Source organism: Rhinatrema bivittatum, chromosome 11, assembly GCF_901001135.1.
Source record: "Rhinatrema bivittatum chromosome 11, aRhiBiv1.1, whole genome shotgun sequence".
Taxonomy (NCBI): Eukaryota; Metazoa; Chordata; class Amphibia; order Gymnophiona; family Rhinatrematidae; genus Rhinatrema; species Rhinatrema bivittatum.
The window spans coordinates 50,003,621-50,029,098 of NC_042625.1; the positions used below are offsets into that span (position 1 = coordinate 50,003,621).

The following is a 25,478-nucleotide window of genomic DNA, read 5'->3' on the forward strand; positions in this document are numbered from 1 at the left end:
TGATCAATCCCGGTGGTAGGGTCCTCAGCAATAATAGACGGTTTCTACTATTTTTGCTCATCTGGATGGTTAGTTGGGCCTCTTAGGGGGAAAAGAAATGTTGTCCACCATTACGGAGAGTTTGTCCATTCTGGAATCTTAATCTTGTCCGCAGAGGTTTGTGTGAGGGGTCCCTTTGAAATCGCTCCAAAGGGTGACACTTACGGACTTGACTCTTAAGGTTGACTTTCTGGGGGTCGTATGTTCGGTTAGGAGAAATAATCTGAGTTGCAGGCTTGGTCTTGCTGTGATCCATTCCTTCAGATTTCAAACTTGGGGGTGGGGTGTTGCTGACAGTACCTTCCTTTTTGCCAAAAGTGGTATTGGCATTTCATGTGAATCAAACAGTAAAGCTTCAAGCTTTTCCTGAGTTGGACACATCTGCTCCTCACGCAAGGGAGCTCAGGATGTTAGATGTAAGAAGAGCTGCTTTGCGTGATCTTAAGGTTACTAATGACTTTAGGATGTTCAATCACCTGTGGAGGACGGTCCCAAGAGAAGGTTTGAAGGCATCTAAGAATACTATTGGCAGCGATGGCTTAAGGAAGCTATTGGTTCCACTTACATTACTAGTGGTCGGCCGGTTTCTGGAGGGTTTGCATGCCCATTCTACATGTGCTCTAGTGGCCTAGTGGGGGAGAGATTCAGCTCGTTTTTCCGCAGGAGATTTGTAGGGCAGAGACTTGGAAGTCGTTGCATACTTTTGCAATTTACTATCATCTGGATGTGTGAGACATAGGTTCCCCATCTTTGGCGAAGTGTTCTGCGATTGGGACTCTCCAGGTCCCATCCTGAGTAGGGAGTTTTAGTACATCCCAGGAGTCTGGACTGATCTGAGTACGTACAAGGCAAGGAAAATTAGCTCTTACCTGCTAATTTTCGTTCCTGTAGTACCACAGATCAGTCCAGAACCCGACCATTCTATTGAGGGGGAGAATCGTCTGCTCATTCTGTTTTTATAGATTCAAATATAGTATTTTAAAGTTTTTTGAAATTTTGGTGGTTTGATTTTTGCTTGGATATAGATTTAATACTGAGGAACTGCAGGTGGCACACATGGTTAAGGAGCAGTGGTCCAGTAAAAACTTTTGTCTCAATCTGCTGGCAGGGAGGCAAAACCCAGGAATCTGGACTGATCTATGGTACTACAGGGAACAAAATTTAGCAGGTAAGAACCAGTTTTCCTTTGGTAATCTGGTCCATATAGATTTCGTTACAATGTGGTTTCTATATCATGAAGTTTTTGCTTCTATGTATTGCTGTATTGCAGCAATAAAATTTCTTTTCCTGTCATGTGCCATGTAAACGTTCTCAAAGTTATAAAAAAAAAAAAAAGCTCAAGATAATTAGAAAGAGACTCTCCCTGAGATGTTAGGTAACCTTCTAAGCACTTTCTGCTTTTGCTGCTGGCCCTTCACCATGAGCTGGGCCAAACATTGGAATTAGAAATTCAGAACGGACTCATTGACTGTATTCTTGGCAAAGTGTTTGAAAGAGAGAGGTTATTGTTTTTATTCACAGCACAATTGTACTGTACAGGCAGGGTGCGGGAGCCGGTGCTGTGGAGATTGCTGACCTTGCTTCTTACTGTTGTGTTCTCAGATTGTTGGAGTGTATTATGGAGAACAGCCTGATCCAGCAATGCACATCCGTCTCTTGGAATGCCTCTTAAGAACAACCCGGCCCTCGGAGGCCACCTGCAAAACCCCCCTGCCTGGAAATGAGAATCTCAGGTCCATGCTCCATCAGGTACCAGATTGATTTCTTGTATGTGTTAGAATATTCTTTTAAATAATTACAGAAACAGGGGGACTCCATAGCCAGTTGGCTTTTTCAGGATATCCATGATAATATATTCAAATGTATCTGCTTGCTGGTTTCTGTACAGTGCTCAGGGGTCAGTTTGCTTCAGGACTGTTAGCAGGCACTGGTTAGTCCTAGGGTCTTATGCGAAAGGAGATGTACTTTACTAGGTTGCAGATGCCAGCCTGGGAAATCAGATGTTCACCACACTACGACCGTGCTCACGTTGCTCAGCTATGTGAGAAGGCAGGCCTATTGCAGAGGGCACTGGAGCATTACACAGATCTCTACGACATTAACGTGCCGTTTGCACGTTCACCTTCTGAATCCTGAGGTAACCAGGGTCCTTCGGTTGTACTCTGAAAGGCTGGAAGCGGGTGTTTCGCTTGCTGGGATGTCATACTGTAATAGAACGGTACAGAGAAGAGGGGGTTATGATATCAGCTTTACTTCTAGGTCCTTGCTTATTGCTCCATGTTGCTGTGTCGGAGGTGTCCACAGTGTTTGAAAGGATGCTCTCTCAAGACCTGCTGCACTAAATAGTTTCCAGTAGCTTGCCAGTAATAAATATTTTCCTACATTTTTGAGTAGTTTGGATTGGATAGTTAAACAAAGATGCAGCATGTGCTTTAGAACCATTTCTCAGCGTAGTACAGAATTTGTGGAGATGATTTTTACCTAGCATGAGTTCAGGTAGTCTGAATGTTGCCACTGCAGAGAATAAGGGATAAGATGTCTAAGGATGACGGGATCTCTCCAACACCCCTAACAATGATCTTGTTTTCTCAGTGGCTGGTAAACTTCTTTGGCTCGCTGTCTGTGGAGGACTCTGTGGGAGTGCTTGCGTGCCATGCTGAACGCCAACATCCGGCAGAACCTGCACTCTGCGTGCAGTAGCATCTAAGTAACCAGACGAGCAGCTGGGCACCCAGACCCTGGTGGAGCTGTTTGAATCTTTCAAGAGCTATGAAGGTACCCTCAATCACAGGGGTTAGTTTGTGCATACCATGACCAGAATGAATCTTGCGCATGAGCCAGGGCTTCTGGAATCAGTCTCAATCTCCTGTTTACTGCTTGTGCTCTTAATACTTGCACTGTGCCAGGAGCCGCCTCCTGAAGTTTCATTGGATGCAGTCTTTATAGACAAAATATTTGCAATGCACCTGGAAGTGTTTAATCGAGCCGGTGGTGCCCAACACAGTTGTGGTGATTGTGATTATTTCTGCATCTTTCTGCCACATTTCCTTGGTGTAAAAATCTTTTGAAGTTGAGGCTCTTCTCTCTCTCCATACACAGTACAGAATAATCAGTTGATACTGACACTTCTTTTAGCAATGCCGTTCTCGTGCTTTCCCCTGTTACCACAATGTCTGGGTTTTTTTGTATTAAGCTCTTTATCTCTTGGTATAGGAGTGTGTCCCATGTGATCACATCTTCTTCATTCTCTGGAATCCTGTCAGGGTCATGATCCCAAGGATTTTCTGTTACAGCAGTGTGAAGTGTTTACGGTTTCCAGTGGATAAGCCGCGCCACCTTATTGTGCCTTTCTCCCAAGCCGCCTGACATCAACACATCATACCCAGCGATCAGATGTGCAACTGTTTCCAGTTCTGTTGTACTGACTCTGCATTTATCCATCTTTCTGTGCTGGCTGGCTGTAGTACACTATCCTGCGCTACAGTTATCGGGCTTGTTTTTAGGTTTACGTTCACCTCTGCTTACCCATTCCTGGGTCAGGTTTTGATTCATGTGTAACTGCTGAAGAAATGTTTCCCATTGTATTTATTATTTTTTTTTAATGGACATTTTATTGTAAACTATTCTGGGCTACAGTACTGGTGGTGTATAAACACATTTTGCTAGTTTTTCCTTGTTTACTGGTCTGGCTCTTTTAAAGACTTTTTTTTTCTCTTGTTTTGCAAACTTCTTTCTACAAGAGTGCTGGTGAATTCTCACTCATTTCTGCTGTTCATTGGAAGGCTTGTGCAAATTTAGATGGAGACCAATTCTGGCTTTTCTCTTTGTACTGCCACACTTTTTTTTTTTTTTTTTTTAGTATTTGGGTCTGCCTATTTTGATAAGTATGCATGGAGGCCTGTGATGGTAGCTCTGTATATATAACTGATTTCTGTAAGACCCACTGATTAACCACCGGTTCCGTAAATGGTTTATCATCCTCTGGGGCGATTCGATGACTGCCACCTCTGCAGTAAGCAGCTGAGTTTTCTTTCCTCCTAGGGCTCTTCTATTTCCTGGGTTCCATTGTAAACTTCAGCCAGGACCCAGATGTGCACTTCAAATACATCCAGGCTGCATGCAAGACTGGGCAGATAAAGGAGGTTGAACGCATCTGTCGGGAAAGTAATTGCTACAATGCTGAGCGGGTGAAGAACTTCCTCAAGGTAGGTTACAGAATATTGGGGGTCTTATACCATTCAGAGGCATCATCTTACCCTAGTACTAATGTCATACTGGCCTCCGTTGCATCAGTCAAAATGAGCCTTTGTAAGTTAGTCATACATTTGTTCTTTGTTTTAAAAGCTTACTTTATTGTGAGAAAGCGACCGATGCAGGAAAAAGACATTCTGGTCATTGTGCTCCATTTTCTGAAATCGGTAACTGAGGGGGGTAGTAAGGGATAATGCCTTCTAGGGCAGTAGGAAACAGAAACATGACTGCAGAAAAAGATTATATGGCCTATCTAGTCTGCCCATCCACCCAACTAATTCAACTCTACCTAACTCTCCCTCAGAGATCCCCTGCATTTATCCCATGCTATCTTGAATTCAGATCCTGTTCTTGTCTCCACCATCCCCATGGGGAGGCTGTTCCATTGATCCACCACCTTCTCTGTAAACATATTTCCTTAGATTACCCCTCATTCTAAAGGCCCCCCCACACACCCACCCCTGTGCATGGAAACCTTGGAGGTAATAGGAGAGATATGATAGACATTCTATCTCATCTTTCTTCCAGGGTGTACATGTTTAGATCTTAGAACAAAGACCACTGGCCATTTTAGTAACCACCCTCTGGACAGACTCCAACTGCTTTATATCCCTTTGAAGGTGCATAAAACAGAAACATAACTGAATCAGCAAGGAGCTATACAGGCATTTCACGAGGCCTTGTTTCTTCCATTGCTTATGACTGAGATGGTCCCCCAGGGTGGATAACCATAGACACCAATGTCCTGTGGTGGTTATAATGGAATAAAAGTCTTTGGGTGGGAGGGACTGGAATCTAAATCAGTTTTGCATTCTCGGTTATCTGCATCCTATTGGCTTAGAGTTGTGGACATATCCTAGAAAGTGTTCTGCCCTTTCCCTCTCCCCACCCTTCCTTAGACTCCTAAAGCAGCCTATATCTGTTGCGGTCAGAAATTACATGCAGAGTGCAATGGCTTGCCAGGACATGGGTCCTGAGCACTGTAAAGTCATTAGCGTGAATTGTGTACTGTTTAAGTAAAAGAAATGCTGGGTGTGCAGTTGTCCTTCATCCTTGGCCTGGGGCTTAATGTCAGTCGCAGTGCCCCTGCCACTTCAAATTAATCTCTGCTTTTTCACCTGGAAATATGCAGGAAGCCAAGCTCACAGATCAGCTCCCGCTAATTATTGTGTGCGACAGATTTGACTTTGTCCATGATCTGGTGTTGTACCTCTACCGCAACAACCTGCAGAAGTACATAGAGATCTACGTTCAGAAGGTGAGTCCAGTGTGGCAGAGCCCTTCCTGTTTTAACGAGTCCGGACAGGACTGTACATGCAGTTCCATGTACTTGTCTATTCGTGCTGTTGGTGAAATTGTGTATACTGAAATTCACTTTTATCATCTTAGAATCACCTACTTTGTCATATTTCCTTCTGTTTTCAGTCTGTGCTGTGGTATTCCTAATGTGCAGAGGTGGGGTAGCTCTAACCAGCAGCAGTTGTTCTTGAACATACCCCAGATCAATCCAGACAAGTGGGTTTTGCATCCTTACCAGCAGATGGAGGCCGAGAACAAAACCTTTTGAGGCACTGCTGCATAACAGAGCGCCACCTGCAGTCCCTCAGTATTTCTCTGTCTCCAGCAGATGGTAGACGTGCAAACCTGCCGTCTGAGAAAAGTTAAAAGACGGAGGAAGGCTCCCTGAGGTGTTAGGCTCCTTCGTGGACCATCCCTTAGGTAGCGCCGGGCAACTGGGCAGTGTTGAGCCAGTGTGGCGGCGTGGAGCTCCTTGTGTACGGCTGCGACCTAATTTTGTTTTCCCGCATGCCTTTTGTTGAGGCAGCGCGGCGCAGCCCTTTTGCTGCGAGGGTGGTTGGCCTGGATTGGAGAGCCGCACTGGGGCCGGTGGATTTTTCCCTGCCGCCACTGGTCTAAAGGCACCAATGCCATGCATGGAAGCATGCCGGGCATGCTGCCTGTGGTCCACACAGCTTAATATATGTTCCCTGTGCTTGGGCTGCATGTCGGGAGAGAAGGTTCTGCTACCTGCCTCTTGCGGGGGGAAAAGGGCCCTTCATTTGGGGGTCCTTAGGGTGCAGTCATGCCCACAGGATCGCAGAGCCCAGGGATTCCCCTCCACCCCTTTCTCCTGTGGGGCAGGAGGCTCCAGATAGGGGAGGGGAATCTGAAGAGTCTTCTAGAGCAGGGGACAGATGATCCAGAGTATTTTCCTCTGGAGTTTATTCTTCTGTGTAAGGCCATCCTGGTGAGGAGGGGGTGCAGGGAGAAAGCGTCAAATAGAGACCACCTCGTCCTACTATTAAGAGGCCTAAGGTGTCTTCTGGAGGGTCCAGGGATCTGCTGTGGTGCCTAGGGCTGGGTCATGCAGATTTGCAGGTTGATTGCTGGGGTTTGGGAGATTCGGATGATCCATAAGACCACCTGGATCAGCAGGGGGCGGACCTAGAGGCGGTTGCGGCTCTGAATGCAGATCTGATTGTTAAGGATGACCCTGATCCAATTGAGTTTCCGGTGTCAGAGGGGGATGATCTCAGGTAGTCTGCTTGTTTGAAAAGAGGATTTGCAACCCTTTATTCCCCAGGTGTTGGAGGCATTGGGGACTAAGGTGACTCAGGAGGAGTCTGATAAAGAGGGCATGAATCCGGTCCTGGATGGGCTGCATGGTCCCCCGAGTGCGTTTCTCTTGCCTAGGAAGATCTGGAAGTTGGTGAAACAGAATTGGGACTTCCTGGAGGCGGGCCTGAAGGACAGCAGGGCTATGGTCAAACTTTATCCTCTGATGGAGGAAATTTTGGAGCTCCTACGGGTGCCTAAGGTGGATTCAGCGGTTACCAAGAAGACTACCATACCAGTGGCGGGTGCTGCCATGCTGAAAGATGCTCAGGACCGCAAGTTGGAGATTCAGTTGAAACGGCTGAAGTCTCCGCCTTGAATCTCCAGGCCACAGTTTGTGCAGGTCCTGGGATCCATGGCTTCCACGTTGGATCTGGTTCCATGGGCCTTTACACACAGGCCTCCACAATGGGCTCTGTTGTCCAGGTGGCATCTGTTGTAGAAGTATCATCTACCTTTGTCTCTTCTACGAGAATCCAGGTCCAGTCTCTTGTGGTGGCTGTCACGTTGGAATCTGGAAAAGGAATGGATCTGGAGTCCCCGGACTGGGTAGGGATGACTATGGATGCCAGTCTCAGGGGTTGGGGGGGGGGGGGGGGGGCAGTGTGCTTGGGCTGGGCTGCCCAAGGGATTTAGTTGCCAGAGGAGAAATTGTGGTCCATAGATCATCTGGAGACGAGGGTGTTCCATTGAGCCCTAGAAGCCTTCCCTGGGTCAGAAGCCAGATGGACAATGAGACTATGGCATACGTCAACCGGCAAGGAGGGACAAAGTCACGCAGTGGTGCTGGAAGCTCATCAGTTGTTCTATTCAGCAGAGCTTCATCTCGAAGGAATAGTGGCGTCGCACATCACGGGTGCAGACAACGTGCAGGCCTTCCCCCAACTGGGTCTCATGGCGACTCGAGCCAACACAAAGACGGAGCAGTTTTTCAGTCGCAGAAGGGAATTTGGCGCTGTGGGCCTGGATGCTCTGGTGTGCCCTTGGCAGACGGGGATCTTTCTGTATGTGTTCCCGCCTTGGCCATTCAGGTGAGTTTTGAGGCGCATCCCGGGATGGTGGTTCTGGTGGTGCTAGAGTGGCCACGGCAACCGTGGTTCCCTGTACGTACCAGGATCAGTCCAGGACACCTGGGTTGTGACTCCGCACCAGTAGATGGAGACAGACTAAAACTTGTGGGCGGAGCCATATATGCCCCTGTGCCAGTCACAGCCCCTCAGTCTTACTCTGTCTCCAGTAGATGGTGCAGGTCCAGTCACAGCCCTGCCTGACCTGATTTTGGTGGTTAGTCAGTTTTGGTTTTTAGGGGCTAATTTTGTTAGGCCTGACTGTTTTTGCGAGGTATTCGTGGACTAATTGGGTTTTGTTTTTAATTTTTAGTCCCGGGTGCCCTGCCTCCCGGGGGGGTTGAGAGGTCCTGAGGGGGACTACCCTCCCCCGGTTGAGGCCGCTGCCAGGGTTGAGGACCCGGCTGAGCTAGTGGCAGCGTCAGGGGTGACACCGGGGAGCCCGGTTCACTCACCCCCTGCAGGAAAAGGGCTCCAGAACCAAGGACAGCTGCAAGCTTTGTTAAAAAAAAAAAAAAAAAGGGTTTTTGTTTCGTTGTGCGGCTCTCCGTTCCCTCGCGTCTTCGCTCCGTTTTGAGGGGGGGGCGCCGGGTAGCAGGAGGAGGTTGCCGATTTTGAATTCTTACTTTTACTTCACATTTCGCCGCGTTTCCCGCCCGTTTTTTTCGTCGCGCTCGCCGGCAGGCCACGAAGGGTCGGCCTGCCGGGCCTGCGGCTCGGCTCGCGCACGCTTTTCGTGGCAGGGCCTCTGCAGCTACGGTCGCACGGGCAGAGAGGGAGTGTCTGGAGCGCCTCGGGGGGCCCAGTCCAGAACCGCGCAATCGCCGCTGCGCGGGGGGGCTCGACTGTTCGGCCCCAAGATGTTTGTTTTTCTCCTGCACTGTGCGCACGCGGCGGCCATTTTAGTTCCGGCCGCGAAATCGCTCGGTTCACAACAGGGGATACAGCCCTGCCCCCCGCGCTTTCCCCACAGTGGGATCCGGCGGGGGGGGGGTCCCCACGGAGGGGCCTCGTTCCCCGTTGGCTCCCGCGGATGGTTCTTCAGATTTTTATCTGGTTTTTTTTTGCGCTTCTGTTGTGCAGGGTTTTTAAATATAAGCATATTTAGCGCTGCCGGAGGGGCGTCGCGCGGGGGGGGGGGCCACCCGCAGGTCTGTTCCGAAGGCTAGAACACTATGGATGTTGCGTGGGGCTCTCGGGAACCCTCGCGGGGGAAGCGTCCGCCGCGTGGCGTACCTCAGGAGTCTGAGACGGATTCTTCATCGGCAGTTGACTCAGAGTCTCCAGAGGAGTCCCTGATGGGGGCCGGGGAGGCGGCTGCGGACGGTCCTCGGCTGCGGACGGTCCTGCCCAGCCCAGTGCGGGCAAAGGAGCACTCGCCATAGAAGGGGATGACCCCCAGGTGGTACGACTATTTTCGCAGGGAGGAACTGTACCTACTAACTCCAGCAATGCTTCAGGAAACTGGCCAATGGAGGCTCAGCTGGGGGGGGGCCCGTCGAGAGACAAACATGGATCTGCCATGAGGCAATCCTGGATCCGATGCTCTCCAAGGAAGAGGAGCATAGGTCTCTCGGGGCCGACAGTAGGATTTTCCTTTTCAATTTTCATCGACAGTTTTCCTGTTCAATGAATGGGATACGCCTTTAAGGTCGGTACGGCCATAGACAAGATTTACCCGCTACCGGAGGATGTGCTGGCACTCCTTCGCCGGCCCAAGGTGGATTCCGCAGTCTCTGCGGTGACGAAGAGGTCTGCCATTCCGGTTACGGGAGCCACGGCTCTCCGGGATATACAGGATAGGAAGCTGGACGTGTAACTCAAGAAGATTTTGAGGTGACTGCCCTGGGTGTGCGGGCTGCTTTCTGTACCAACTTCGCTATGTGAGCGAGTCTGCGCTGGGCCCATATTCTTCAGGCGAATGCAGGTCTGTCGGCGGAAGAGGCATCACAGGCAGATAGGTTGGAGGCAGCAATAGCGTATGGGGCAGATACTCTCCACGATTTGCTGCGTACGTCCGCTAGGTCCGGGGTGGCGGCTGTTTCGGCGCGTTGCCTGCTGTGGCTGCGCAACCTGGCTGCAGATGGTTCGTTCACAGCAGCTGCCCGAGGACAGATTCAGGGCGCGCTCCGTCTGCTCGCCCAGATCCCGGTTCCGAGGGCCCAGGAAGTCGCGTCATCACAGGTCTACCGGTTCTTCTTATAGGTCGGCTTCTTCCCGTAACCATCAATGGCAGCAGTCTTTTCGGGGTACACGCTCCGATAGACAGGGTGGAGCCCCGTCAGCGAGGGGGCCTGGATACCATCGGGCCAGGGGGTCCGCAACGTGATGAAGCACGGCTACGCATTAGATTTTGTTCGTTCCCCAGCACACTAATTCCTGGTCTCGCCGTGCAAGGCTCCCGAAGCGAAGGCAGCAGTGCTAATCACCATCCGGCGCATGGAACATTTGGGAGCCATTTCCTCCGTTCCGATCAGTCCGCACGGCGAAGGACGTCACTCTATTTGCTTCATTGTTCCAAAGAACGACGGCACTTCAAGACCAATCCTGGATCTAACAGGGGTGAATAGATGCCTGCGGGTGCCTCACTTCCAAATGGAGACTATTCGGTCGGTGATCGCCTCTGTGCGTCCAGGAGGGTTCCTAGCCTCACTAGGTTCCACGGAGGCGTACCTTCACGTAGGCATTCCACCTTCTCTTCAGCGATGCCTAAGGATCAATTCACGGCTCTCCCGTTTGGGGCTCGCAACGGCGCCTCGTACTTTCACGAAGGGTGATGGTCGTGGTGGTGGCGCAACTTCGCCGGGAGGATTTCTGGTTCATCCTTACCTGGACGATTGGTTGATTCGGGCGAAGTCCGAGGATCAGTGTCGACTGTCAGTGGCCAGGGGCCTACAACTCTTGCAGTCTCTAGGCTGGCTAGTCGAGTTCAACAAGAAGTCCATTGGTACCCACGCCGGTATCCACGCAGACCCTGCAATGCCTTTGAGCCGTATTCGATGAAACGGGGCAGGGCGTTCCTATCGCAGGAAGGAAGGTGCAAACTACAGGCTCAAGTGAGGCGCTTGCTGTCGCTCCGGCTACCGCGGGTCGGCGATTACTTCATGGTCCTGGGTACTATGGCCTCCACTCTCGTGTTGGTCCACTGGCCGTTTGCTCATCTACGGCCATTGCGGGCGTCCTTACCATCCCGCTGGCAGCCGGTTTCGGAAGCATTCTACCGTCCATTTCCACTCGTAGGCCGGGCGAGATCCGGCCAGTCCTGGTGGCTCGATTCCAGTCTTTTGACCTCTCCAGGGTCACTCCTATTGCCCAACCGGACAGTGGTGCCCACGGATGCCAGTCTCTCCGGATGGGGAGCAGTCTGCCTAGGGACGTCAGTTCAAGGCCTACGGTCAGCGTCTCAAGCCCGATGGGCTACCAACCGACTGGAGACCAGAGCGGTCCGTCTGGCGCTGCAATCGTTCCTACCTCTGCTGAGGGGACGGGCAGTCTGTGTTTTGTCGGACGACGCAACCGCAGTGGCCTACATCACTCGCCAAGGAGGGACGAGAAGTCCACAGGTAGCAGACGAGGCGCGGCTCTTGATGGCTTGGTCGGAGCAAAATCTCACGTCCATTGCAGCTTCACATACATTGCAGCCTCTCACATCATCGGGGTCGACAACGTCCAGGCGGATTTTCTGCCGTCATCATCTGGATCCCGGGGCATGGGAACTGGCGGTCGAAGTTTCGCCTCATCTGCAAGACGTGGAGTATTCCCCACATGGACTGGAGGGCCACAGGCCACGTGGACTGGTTGGCCACAGGCCATAATGCGAAGGCTCCATGATTCTTCAGTCGGCGCCGAGGAAGAGGAGCAGAAGGAGTCGACGCCTTGGTGCTTCCCTGACCGACGGATGTCCGGCTGTACGTCTTTCCTCTGTGGCCGATGTTCGGCACGATTATGCGCCGCATAGATTTGCACCCGTTCAACGTGTTCAACGTGATCATGGGGGCTCCGGCATGGTCTCACCGTCCGTGGTTCGCGGACCTTGTTCAGTTTGTCGGTGGCGGCTCCCATGCGTCCCATCCGTCTCCAGGGATTCGCGGGGCTCCTCCGTCAGGGCCCCGTCTGTTGGGAGGATGAGAATCCCTTCTGTCTCGCGGCCTGGCGTTTTGAGAGGACTCGGCTAAACGGGGAAGGTTACTCTGCCGCGCTGGTGGCTATGCTGCTGAGGTTCCGGGCAGCAGTCTCCATCCTTGGCGTACGTCCGGGCCTGGGTAGTCTTTGCGGTAAGGTGCGTGTAGCGGGGTGTGGATTCCACTGCCGCTTCGGTATCTGATGTTCTGGCTTTTCCAGGCTGGTCTGGCCAAAGGCTTGGCATGCAGTTCCCGGGGGGTCCGCGCTTGGTTGCTTGCGGGTCCGGATGTTTTCCCGTTTTCTCTGGGGGGCTAAGCTTCTCCGTCCGCCATTGCGTTTTCCAATTCGGTTCTTTCCACCTGGTGCTCGGCACCGTTTGCACCCTTGAAGCGCACAACTCTTCCGGATCTCTCTTTGACGACGGTATTTTGGTGACGCTTGCCTCGGCGCGGCGCTTTTCTGAGTTGCAGGCTCTCTCCTGTAGAGTACCGTTTTGTGTCTTTCTGATTCGGGGGTATTCTTGTGTCCGATCCCTACCTTTCTCCTTCAGGTCGTTTCGTCTTTTCATCGGCATCAGTCAGTGGGGCTGCCCGCTTTGCGGACGGGAGCTCCTCTGATCCTCCAGCGAGGGACTTCAAGGGACTTGTTGTGCGGAGTTCCCTTCCACGCTACCGATGACAGATCTTTTGTTTTCCTTTTCGGGTCCAAAGAAAGGGGCCGCGGCATCCCGCAAGACGATTGTCTGTTGGCAAACAAGGAACCATTGGTTCGGCATACCTTGTGCGGGAGGAAAACCTATTCCTGGGGGCCTCAGGGCTCACTCGACACGGTCTCAAGTGGCGTCTTGGGCGGAATTTTCACAGGTGTCGCCTCAAGCGATTTGCAGGGCTGCTACCTGGAAGTCGTTACATACCTTCATTACACATTGCCGATCGGATGTTCGGGCTACTGATTGCGGGGGTTTTGGAGAGAGGGTACTCCGAGCGGGACTCTCTGCTTCCCACCCTCGGTAATTTAGCTCTGGTACATCCCAGGTGTCCTGGACTGATCCTGGTACGTACAGGGAAAGGAAAATTAGTTTCTTACCTGATAATTTTCGTTCCTGTAGTACCAAGGATCAGTCCAGGATCCCGCCCGCAGTGCTGCGCTGTTATAACGGAGAGTCCGCTCATTGTTGTCTTCAGTACACTGACCCCTTGTACTTCGCTCTCTTGGTTTGGAGAGTCTGGTTCCTGTGGGGGTGTTGGAGTTATTTTCGTTTACCTGACGAGTTTGTATGGTTAGCTATGTTGTATTATGGCTTTTCTACTTTGACATTCGTATGACTGAGGGGCTGTGACTGACACAGGGGCATATATGGCTCCGCCCACAAGTTTTAGTCTGTCTCCATCTACTGGTGCGGAGTCACAACCCAGGTGTCCTGGACTGATCCTTGGTACTACAGGAACGAAAATTATCAGGTAAGAAACTAATTTTCCTTTCGCGATCTGGTGCATCTCATGGTAGACTGACCTCTCAGGCTAGCCCATCTGCCAGGGCTGCTGCGACAGGGTCCCATATTTTCGGATAGGGAGGATCACTTCTGTCACTCGGCTTGGCTTTTGAGAGGCAGCGGTTGTGCCTGAAGGGCTATTTGGAACAGGATATTTCCATGCTCCTCCAAGCTGAAAGGCCTTGCACATCCCTGGCGTATGTCAGAGTTTGGAGGGTTTTTGAGTCGTGTTTGCAAAGGACCCCTGTCGGTGGAAGCCTCACATATGTTTCATTGTATACGCCTTCTGGCTACAGTTTTCAGTTCCATGTAAACCGGTGCGATATGTATCCTATACAGGAGCATCGGTATAGAAAAGTTAAAAATAAATAAATAAATATTTTAGACCTTTTGCAGCAGGAATTGTTAAAGGGTCTGTCCTATAGTTTGCTTCATGTGCAGGTCTCCACCCTGGGTTCCCTTAGGAGCAAGATGAGGGGGAAATCTTTGGCCTCTCATCCCTATGTGGTTCACTTTCTAAAAGGGGTTAAGCATTTGCATCCTCCAGTTTGGAAATTATGTCCGGATTGGAATCTGTTTAGTGTTGTGAGTGCTTTGTAGCACCCCTTTTGAACCTTTAAGAAGAGACCATAAAGGTGTTGTCCTCTTTTTCATGTCACTCAGACGGTTGAGCTTCCGGCTTTCCTGGAATGGACTAAGGATTCCCCTCGGCACAGGGACTTGCATCTTTTGGATGTGCGGAGAACCTTATTGCAATATCTGAAGGTCACTAATAGTTTCTGGTGTTTGGATCACCTTTTTGTTTTGTATGGTGGTGCAAAGAAAGGGGATAAGCCCTCTAAGGCTACCATTTCTCATTGGCTAAAGGAAGCCATTTGCTCTGCTTATATTTAAGGGTTGCCAAATTCCAGTGGGACTGAAGACATTTTACAAGAATGCAGGCGGCTTCCTGGGCAGTCTAGGGTTGCTTAGGTACATCCCACTTGTCTGGACTGATCTGGGTATATTCAGGAAAGGAAAATTGGTTCTTACCTGCTAATTTCTGTTCCTGTAATACCACAGTTCAGTCCAGAGACCCATCCCATCACTGCCAAAAGACTGACTTTCTTAATTGTGCATTTGTTTTGTTTGTCTTTTTCTGGACATGTTAGTGGCTCTAGTGCTTGGGGGTTCCAACCCTGAGTTTGCTGTTCGCCTGGGAGAGGGTTTTACAGGTTAATCTTGGCTTGGGTACAGGTCAATACTGAGGGACTACAGGTGGCACTCACTTAGCAGTGCCTGAAAAGTTTTTATTCTCTGCCTCCATCTGCTGACAGGGATGTAAAACTCACTTGTCTGGACTGATCAGGGGTACTACAGGAACGAAAACTATCAGATAACCAATTTTCCTTTTTGTATTGCAGGTGAATCCCAGCCGTATCCCGGCAGTGGTGGGAGGGCTGCTGGATGTGGATTGTTCTGAAGATGTTATTAAGAACCTGATCATGGTTGTAAGGGGTCAGTTCTCAACCGATGAGCTTGTGGCTGAAGTGGAGAAGAGGAACAGGTGGGATAATGCACAGGACTGTAGGTTTTAGTTATATATGAGCTGTGCAAGCATTTGTATATGAGCAAAGTCCAATGTCCACAGTGCATACCACCTAAATATGCATGACCTGTGCACCCACATCACTCTCCATGGCAGCGCATGATGGACAACCCAATGGTGTGATTTCTACTAGTGGGGCAACTAAGAAAAAAGAATTCATGGATAAGAACGTATTATGAAATTACTGAGAAAAGGGGTTTGAATGGAAAGAGGAAGATGCAAGCAGGTATGTCTTTAATTTGTGGTTGCATGCGTACTTTACCTCCTATCAGGCTGAAGCTGCTGCTGCCGTGGCTTGAATCCCGCATCCATGAAGCCAGCGAGGAGCCAGCCACACACAATGCCCTGGCCAAGATTTATATTGACAGCAACAATAACCCTGAAAGATTCCTGCGGGAGAACCCATTCTATGACAGCTGCGTCGTGGGCAAGTACTGTGAGAAGAGGGACCCTCACCTTGCCTGCGTGGCCTATGAAAGGGGCCAGTGTGACTTCGAGCTCATTAAGGTCACTACATTTGACTTTTTATTGTCTGTTATCCTCTACATAACATTGTCTCAAACATTCTCCTGCATTCAGTCCTGCATTTCCATATACAGTTCTGCTCTAGTCCAGCTTCATCTATCCCCACTAGACTGTGACTGTTTACATAGTGTGTGACTGTACTCCCTTGAAAGGGCTGTGAATGCCATTGAAGCAGCAGGAGCTGGAGTAAAAGCCTTGTGTGTTCCAGCTTTGTTCTTTTATTGCCTTGATATCCTGCAGGTAGTGAGTTTTTTTTGTTTTGGGTTTTTTTTGTGAGTGGTGGCATTGTATGGTAAAAGTCTTAACAGTTTATCAATTTCTTGGCTCAGACAGGGCCTACAGTAAAATTTCTGCCTATCCAGAAGCATTTTTGTGTAGATAAACCTGCCCCAGCAGCTGGCTTTGACATTTCTTGGATTGGAACAAGGCCAGCTTCCTCCTGCTCCTCTCAAAATCTGTGCACGATTTCTGATCTTGTCTAGGTGTGCAATGAGAACTCGCTGTTTAAGAGCGAAGCTCGTTACCTGGTACGTAGGAAAGATCCTGACCTTTGGGCAAATGTTCTGGAGGAGACCAACCCATTCCGGAGACAGCTGATAGATCAGGTGGGTCCCTACCGGCGTGCATAAGATCCACAATGCAGCAAGCTGTGACAGCAATTTGCTTTCATGATTGTAGTCTTTGATTTTAAGTGCTATCAGCACAACAACCTCCTCCTCCTTGGCCCCTGGATCCTGGTTGGTGGCTGTGCTCCTCACTGATGAGTAATCCTTGCTTACCCTATGGTCTTTTTGTTTGTGTTCTGAAATGCTAGCCTGTTTTATATGGGGGTCATTGGTAGTTTTACACTTGACCTACATAGTCCAGACCACCTTTTACTGGTGCCTGTTTTCTTAAGCTAGTCACTTTCCCATGTTTAATCAGGTGGTGCAAACAGCCTTGTCAGAAACGCAGGATCCAGAGGAGGTGTCTGTCACCGTGAAGGCTTTCATGACAGCTGACCTGCCCAATGAGCTCATGGAACTGCTGGAGAGGATCGTGCTGGATAATTCTGTCTTCAGTGAGCACAGGTGATTGTGGCCTCAGCAGAAACCCTAAGGGCTAATTTATAAACCCTTTTCTTGTGCCATAATGTGCAAGTAAAGAACTTCTGAGCTGGCAAGGCTTGAAATTCTTGCTTCTCTTGAGTTTATGGCTGGGTTGTGGTGTTTTATGCTAATTTGTATTGGTATTTTATTTATTTTAAAATTTTAAGTATGTTAAATTTGTAAACCGCCTAGATTGATAGGCAATATAGAAACAAAAGAATGAATAGTTTATGCAGTGAGTAAGAATAAAGCGTGTTCTGCACTGAGCAAGCTTTGAAGAGAATGTAGCAGCAAGTGTGAAGCTGATGGGGAGAGAGCATGGGATGGATGGTAGAAGGTGAAATGCTACAGAAAAAGGCACATGTCGGGACGGAGCAGGGACTTGGGATGGCAAGCGAGATAGAAAAGGGGTGAGGCTGGGGATCATTCTCAGGTAAACAAAGCTGAAGGGACACAGCCTGCCAAGGCAAGGAGAGAGGGAGATGATACTGATGTGAACAGGGGGGCTTAGGAGGGAGAGTGTCTGCTGGGAATTAGGGTGGGCCAATAGCAGAAGGAACATAATTCAAGTGAGCAGAGGTGGTTCAGAGGAATGTGTGCACCTGGAACAAGCATGGGGCAGAGGGGACAATGTGCTTAGAAGCAAGCAAGATTCTGGCAAGAAGAAGCTTGGTTCTGCTGAGGGAAGAGACTGTAGTTTGCTGTGATTATACAGTGCTTGCACCCTACATTACCAGCCTCGCGCCCCTTTTTTCCTTCAATATGCTCCGTGCATTGTCTGTAACAAACTGTGAGCCACTGAGGTTTCTGTTTTCCCTCCCAGGAATCTGCAGAACTTGCTAATCTTGACAGCCATCAAAGCAGACCGTACACGCGTGATGGAATATATCAACCGACTGGACAACTATGATGCCCCTGATATTGCCAACATTGCCATCAGCAATGAGCTCTATGAGGAGGCCTTCGCTATCTTCAGGAAGTTTGATGTAAACACATCTGCCATACAGGTGAGAGGGGGGGAGCGCATGGGGTGAAGGGTGACTTTATCTGCTTACAAGTGCGGGACGCTTTTATCTGGTTATGGGTGAGAGATGTATGCAGAGAAACATGGTAGTGGTATTTGCTTCACGTGCTCCCTAGACTTGCCTTTCTAAGGGCTGCATTCATGGAATGTGGTTGTCAGTAATGTGTGTGGTTGTGATCGTAGGTGCTGATAGAGCACATTGGGAATCTGGACCGTGCCTATGAGTTTGCTGAGCGGTGTAACGAGCCGGCCGTGTGGAGCCAGCTGGCCCGAGCGCAGTTACAGAAGGACCTGGTGAAGGAAGCTATAGACTCATACATCAAAGCAGAAGATCCCTCAACATATATGGAAGTGGTAGAGGCTGCCAGTCGGAACAGTAAGTCAGTGTGTGTGTTCCTGTTCTGTCAGGCCAGAAGCATCAATATTACAATGAAGAACATAGTGGGCCTCCTGTGAATATGCGAAGGGGATTAAAACAGCTCATGGACTTGGATCTTCCAGGGACCAGCACAGAGAATGCTATATGAGGTGTATCTGGTGCCAAAGGAGGAAGTTAGAGCTGCTGCTAAAAGGTTTAGCACAAGTACAGTATGTTTGAAAAGGGTTGCAGAGCAAACTTATTTCTTTTAAGAGACACCAATGCTTGTGTAGCACTGGAAACTGAAATCCTGCATTGGCAATGCGATTGCTTAAGCCTGGAACATAGAGCAAGAACAGCTGGCCTATCCAGTATTTTCTGATATATTTGATTTCCTAGCCTGTAGCCAGATGGACTCGGGACCAATGGGTTATGTGCTCCCCTGCTAGCAGATGGAGACTGAATCAGGTTTCAAAGCTGACGTCACCATAGATACACCCCTGCAGTGACCTCAGTCCTTCAGTATCTCTCCATCTCTTATCAGGAACACAGTACTCTTTTTAGATGAGGAAAATTTACCTTCAAACTTCTACTTTTAAATTAGAGAAGATCGAGCCCCACTTTCCTGCGATGATACCTAAGGGTCCTTCCCTGTAACGTACCTGGATCAGTCCAGATCCTGGGTTATGTCACCAATCCAGCAGAGGGAGGCAGAGAAACATTCTACTCACTCTGATGTATAACCTGGGGTGCCACCTGCAGTCCATCAGTATTTCTCTGTCTCCCAGCAGAGGTGGACGTGCCTAACCCTGCAGTCTGTGGTAGTTTTGTTTTCTAGTCAGGTAGTTTAGGAGTTAATTTTTAGAAGGCTTTCTATCTCTTTGTGAGAGGCTGTTCTTTTAATTTAAGTTATTTTTTAAAAAAAAAGTGTATCTTTTCTTACCAGCCATCTCACTGCCTTCCGGGAGGTCCTGAAGGGACTATCCCTCCTGGTTCTGAGGCTGCTGGAGTTGGGGAAGTTTGAACCCAGCAACCACTCCTGGCAGGGGTGATACCGGGGGGCCCGGCTCACTCACCCTACTTGGAGCAGCTACTGGGGTCCGTGGCATTTGGTCAGGTAAAAAAATAAAAAACTTTTTTTGCTTTCTGTTTTCCTGACAGCTGTATCGTGGTTTACGTACCTTTTCGGTGTTCAGCGGTGCCGTGCCTATTTGTTTTTCACTGGGGTTGATTTTATTTTATTATTTTAAATTTGCGCCATTTTTTCTTCACAATGTCGCGCGGCCTGCCGTGCCTGTGGAGACACGCACGCGTCTCTCCAGAGAGAGTCTTTGTTCTGCCTGCCTCCCCGGGGGGGAAGGCTCGTCTATTTTGTCAGCGAAAGACATGACTCAGCCGCCTCGTGTGGGCCCTGAAACCTCAGCGCGGCTGCTCCCCTACCCCGGACCCGTTTCGCTGCAGTGCAGGAACGGAAGCTGTTTTAAGTTCTTTGAGGGCGGCGACACAACAAGTTATTCAGGGAGCTCCGGACCCGCCTCCCTTGTCGCCACAGCCGGTGGTCCCTGGGGGGGACAAGCTGCGAGATACAGGGGTAGGTTTATCTGATGAGAGCCTGGAGGAGGTTTCAAATTTTTCTTCTTCTTCTCCCTTCCCAGGGGATTTTATTCGTTTTCTTCGTAAGGCTTATAAGTCCAGGAAGTTTCATAAAAAAACGCAGGGAACACTCATTGGACAGGGTCTAAAGCCCCGTTCCTCCAAACGGACGAGACCAAGCGATTTTGGGGCTGGGTCAGCTCCGAAGCATCCCCTTCGCTCAGGCCTAGATCAGTCTATTTTTTCTACTTCAGAGGGTTCTGAACATGACTCTTTGCCTGTCCCAGACAAGTCCCTGCCGGACGGGGATCTCGGTGGAGATCTTGCTTTGGGCAGTAGTTCTGACCCTCACAAAGCAGATGGGGATGATCCCAAAGTAGTCTGCCTTTTTAGAAGGGAGGAACTTAGTCCTTTAATTCCGGCAATTTTACTTGAATTGGGTCTGGAGGCTCCGGCGAAGGATTCTCGGATGGGTAATATCGACCCAGTATTGCTAGGCCTTAGGGGTCCTCCGACATCCTTTCCTTTTCATCTTTCTCTCACTGACCTTTTGTACCGGGAGTGGGACTCTCCTGAATTAGGTCTTAAGGTAGCACGAGCCATGGAAAAGCTGTATCCATTGCTTGAGGAGGCTTTGGAAATTTTAAAATTTCAAAAAGTGGATACCGCTGTCAGTCGTCACTAAGAAGACGACTATTCCAGTGACGGGAGCTACGGCTCTTAAAGATCTCCAGGACCGTAAACTGGAGGTTCAGCTCAAGTGAAGTTTTGAGGTTTCTGTTCTAGGTGTACGGGCGGCCATGTATAGTAGCTTGGCTTTGCGAGCTGGCCTGCAGTGGGTCCAGGCATTGCAAAACAATTCTTCCATCTCTGAGGAGGTAGCACAAGCTGGTCGATTGGAGGCTACAGTTACTTACAGCGCAGATACTTTATATGATCTCCTCAGGACCTCGGCTCGCTCTATTGTTGCTTCAGTATTGGCTCGCAGACTCCTCTGTTTGAGGAATTGGTCTGCAGACGCATCAGAACATCAAAGGGGTCGTTACTCAATTTTCTTTGTCGTTCCTAAAAAGGAAGGAACCTTTCGTCCCATTCTCAATCTCAGAGTCAACCGTTGCCTACGGATTCCCAAGTTTCGAATGGAAAAACTCTCTGGTCTGTCATAGCTTCGGAACACAGGGGAGCATTTCTAGCGTCTCGCGACCTCACCGAGGCTTATCTTCACGTCTGCATTTGTTCCGATCATCAGAAGTTTCTCAGGTTTTGCATTCTAGGGCAGCATTATCAATTCAGGGCTTTCCCGTTTGGGTTAGCCACAGCTTCCAGAACATTTACCAAGGTAATGATTGTGGTGGCTGCACAGCTCAGGAAGAGGGCCTGTTGGTACATCCGTACCTGGACGACTGGTTAATTCGAGCGAAGTCGGAATCTCTTTATCGCTCTACAATCAGCAGTGTTCTCGACCTTTTGCAGTCTCTAGGCTGGGTGATCAACAAGGACAAGAGTCACCTAGTCCCTTCCCAGTCTCTGGAGTTTTTGGGTGCACTGTTTGACACTCGTCAAGGGAAAGTGTTCCTTCCAGAACATCGCCTTCTCAAGCTTCAAACGCAAATACGAAACTTGCTGTCTATTCCTATACCATGTGTACGGGATTACTTGACAGTCTTAGGCTCAATGACCTCTACTCTGGAGTTGGTTCCCTGGGCCTTTGCGCATATGAGGCCACTTCAGTCTGCATTGCTTTCACGCTGGAATCCAGTTTCGGAACTATACCACCTTCCCCTTCCTCTTACAGAGACGGCTCGATTCAGCCTGGATTGGTGGTTACAGCCGGCAAATTTGCGGCGGGGAGTACCTCTAGAGATTCCGGAATGGACTGTGGTCACCACCGACGCCAGTCTTTCAGGCTGGGGAGCGGTATGTCAGAAAACATCTGTTCAAGGTCAGTGATCCAAAGAAGAAGCGCGGTAGTTGATCAGTCAGAGACCAAAGCGGTACGCTTGGCTTTGATCGCTCTTCAACCTCTCCTGTGTGGGAAGTCTGTATGGATTCTTTCTGACAATGCGACCACGGTAGCGTATATCAACCGCCAGGAAGGAACTCTAAATTTCCTGGTAGCGCAAGAAGCACAACATCTGCTCAGCATCGCAGCTTCACACATTGCCAGGATAGACAACATTCAAGCCGACTTCCTCAGTCATCATCTTGACCCAGGGGAGTGGGAACTGTGCGAAGAAGCCTATCAGTTGATATGCAACAGATGGTCCACACTGGCAGTGGATCTCATGGCCACATTCCAGAATTCCAAGGCCCCTCTGTTCTTCAGCCATAGGAGGGAAAGAGGAGCGGAAGGAGTAGACGCTCTGGTGCTTCCTTGGCCAAAGGATGATGTTCTCTGTTTCCACCCTGGCCTCTGATCGGCAAGGTTCTGCGTCGTATAGAGGTTCAGCGAGTCGATGTTGTTTTAGTGGCTCTGGAGTGGCCACGCCGTCCGTGGTTCGCGGACTTGGTCAGTCTAGCGCTGGACAGTACCCTACGGTTTCGGGATCTTCCGTGCCTTTTGTCTCAGGGTCCGGTTTGTTTGGAAGAGGTCGAACGCTTCTCTCTAGCGGCATGGCTTTTGAGAGGCATCTGTTAAAGAACAAAGGTTATTCAGATGCTGTGGTAACTACTTTATTACGTTCTTGTAAACCTTCTACATCTTTGGCTTATGCGAGGGTGTGGAAAGTTTTTGAGTCATGGTGTATTGAGCATCAGTTAGATCCAGTGCACTCTTCTGTATCGGATATTTTATCCTTTTTACAAGATGGTTTAGCGAAAGGTTTATCCTGCAGTTCCTTACGTGTCCAAGTTGCAGCTCTTGGATGTTTTCGGGGATTATCCTTGGCCGCGCATCCGGATGTAGAGCGTTTTCTCAAAGGCGCACAACATCTACGTTCTCCGTTCCGGAACCCTTGTCCTGCTTGGAGTTTGAATTTGGTTCTTAGGGCTCTGTGTGCGTCCCCCTTTGAACCCCTTAAACATGTGACTTTGAAAGATCTTACGTTGAAGGCGGTTTTCCTTGTGGCCATTTCCTCAGCTCGTAGAATTTTGGAGTCACAGGCCTTGTCTTGCAGAGAGCCCTTTCTTAGAATTTCCGATACAGGAATTTCATTACAGACTGTACCATCTTTTTTGTCCAAGCTAGTATCTTCTTTTCATTTAAATCAGTCGATAGAGCTTCCTGCTTTTCCGTGTTTAGATCGTATGGATCCTTCCTCTAAGGATCTTAAGAAATTGGATATGCGACGGGTACTGTTACATTATCTTGAAGTTATCAACAGTTTTCGATTGTCTGATCATTTGTTTTTGTGGAGTGGCCTCATAAGGGTCATAATGTTTCCAAGGCTACGATTGCTCGTTGGTTAAGAGACAATTCAATCAGCTTATCTTCTGGCTCGTCGAGATCTTCCTGAAGGTTTGAGAGCTCATTCCACTAGGTCGCAAGCTACGTCCTGGGCGGAATGTCAACTAGTTTCTCCTCAGGACATTTGTAAGGCAGCGACTTGGAAGTAGTTACACACTTTTGCTCGTCATTACTGCTTAGATGTCCAGGCTCCAAGTACGGCAACCTTTGGAGAGAGTGTTCTCGGAGTGGGACTCTCTGGGTCCCACCCCAAGTAAAACAGCTCTGGTACATCCCAGGGTCTGGACTGATCCAGGTACGTACAGGGAAAGGAAAATTGGTTCTTACCTGCTAATTTTCGCTCCTGTAGTACCATGGATCAGTCCAGACGCCTGCCCTTTATGTCTGTGAATGGCAATTATCTTTTCAAGGAGTCCGCTCGTTCACTGTTTTGGCACAACTGGCCGCTCAGATTTACGCGCGCCGAGGCAGACCTGTGCACGCGCTCGAGAGGCACTATCCAACTGAACGCACAAGCTACAGAGTATTATGGCCCCGGCAAAGAAGCTCAAACGACACTCCTTTGGTGCTGCTTGCCATATTAGGGCTGTGCAATCTGTCCTGGAATCCTTCCTGTGTCAGCACTGTGAGGAAGCCCAGGGAGAGCTGGACTCAGAACTTTTTCAAGTCCGGCCACTGCATCGGAGGATGGGTCAGCCACGACTTTATTTGGCAGCACCCCAGACTTGAGCAATTCCGGGGCACCCCCCCCCCCCCCCCCCCCCAACAGGCAGAGGGCAGTTCAGTGGCACCTACCCCAGTTCTTCTTGGGCTAAATATGGACCCTTCTCTTGGTTGCAATTCTTTCAGGGCCTTCAAGCCTTTGTTCAGGTACAGTTGGCTACTGACCCTGCCTGGTCAGAGACCCATCTGGGAAGGCCTTGCCCTCCCAGCCTTATCAGCATGCCTTAGGACATGCCTCACCTCACCTAGGGTATCCCTGACAGGGATCCAGACACCAGGGACGACGAAGGGGATGCGGATTCATTGGAGGACGGGAAAATCCTTTAGGCTTGGAGCCATACCGGACCATGCCACAGTTTTTCCACAGAGATGAATTGCCGGCCCTGGTCTCTCAGACCCTGAAGACTCTGGGAGTTCCTGGTACAGGCCCTATGTCTGAACCAAGGAAAAATCCCATCCTAGTGTATCTACGGAAAGCTTCTTGCTATTTCCCGATGTTGGAAGCCATCCAGGAGTTGATTGACCTGGAGTGGGATTCCTTGGAAGCTAGTTTTAAAGGAGGTCTGGCCTTGGAGGCCTTGTACCCTCTGGACCCAGTGGCCAAAGAACGCCTGCGTTTTCTGAAAGTTGACACCCTGGTTTGAGCCATCTCGAAGCGAACAACTATCCCACAAGAGGGAGGAGCGGCCTTGAAGGATGCACATGATAGGTGGTTGGAGTCCATCCTTAAGCAATCCTTTGACGCGACAGCAATGACACTGCAGATTGCTTCCTATTGTGCCCTGGTGGCTCGTTTGTGTCTGCTTCTCGAGAGAGAGAGAGGCAGATAGCTCAGGGGCGCATTCCAGAGAGGTGATCGAGCCCGCTGCAGCCTTCTTAGCCGATGCAAGCTCGACCACCTCTCTGGAATGCGCTCCCTCGGCCAGAGGAGTGCATACCTCAGCCAGAGGAGTAGCCTCAGTGGTGGCGGCTAGAAGACAGCCATGGCTGCGAAATTGGTTAGCGGATGTGACCTCTAAGGCAAACCTCACAAAGATGCCCTTTAAGGGATCCCTCCTATTCGGAAGCGAATTAGAAAAGCTAGCCCAGTAAGCGGGGTGACACTCCAGTGCCTTGGCTACCGGAAGATACAAAAAAGAGTTTGCAGCGCCCCTCGTCCTTGAGAGGTCGGGCCAGGGGCTCCCAGCGCTTCCGGCCGTACAGAAACTCATCATTTCAGACATCTCAGTCCTTTCCGAACCGACAACCAAAAAGAGGAACTGGTTTGGGCTCCGGTTCGACCGGAGCTTCCCAATGAAGTTTGGCCGACCCATCCACAGAACACGGAGATAGGGGGGCCGACTATCCTTCTATCAGTGGTGGGTCAAGATCACGTCAGACAAATGGGTACTGGACCTCACACGAGAAGGATATGCTCTGGACGTGTTCATGACGTGTTCAGCATCCCTCTGGACGTGTTCATGATGTCACCTTGCCACTCCCAGCACAAAAAAACTGGCAGTGGAATCCATGTTAAGGCTTCTCAGTTTCCCAGGAAAATACGGGGCGTTATTCCATCCTTTGCATTGTACCCAGGAAGGAGGGAT

The 25,478-nt window shown here is 49.9% G+C and overlaps 1 protein-coding gene across 1 annotated transcript in view; it reads left to right on the top strand.

Annotated features, from left to right (window-relative positions):
* The window catches only part of CLTCL1 (clathrin heavy chain like 1), a 118,888-nt gene that overhangs the window by 57,682 nt on the left and 35,728 nt on the right, over nt 1-25,478 (top strand). The window contains 16 exon segments of the mRNA XM_029619101.1: nt 1,652-1,705; nt 1,707-1,788; nt 1,999-2,048; nt 2,050-2,141; nt 2,143-2,176; nt 2,632-2,676; nt 2,678-2,730; nt 2,732-2,814; nt 4,081-4,244; nt 5,423-5,548; nt 14,991-15,133; nt 15,448-15,682; nt 16,183-16,305; nt 16,625-16,770; nt 17,612-17,795; nt 17,996-18,188. Coding sequence (XP_029474961.1) covers nt 1,652-1,705; nt 1,707-1,788; nt 1,999-2,048; nt 2,050-2,141; nt 2,143-2,176; nt 2,632-2,676; nt 2,678-2,730; nt 2,732-2,814; nt 4,081-4,244; nt 5,423-5,548; nt 14,991-15,133; nt 15,448-15,682; nt 16,183-16,305; nt 16,625-16,770; nt 17,612-17,795; nt 17,996-18,188 — 1,807 coding nt within the window.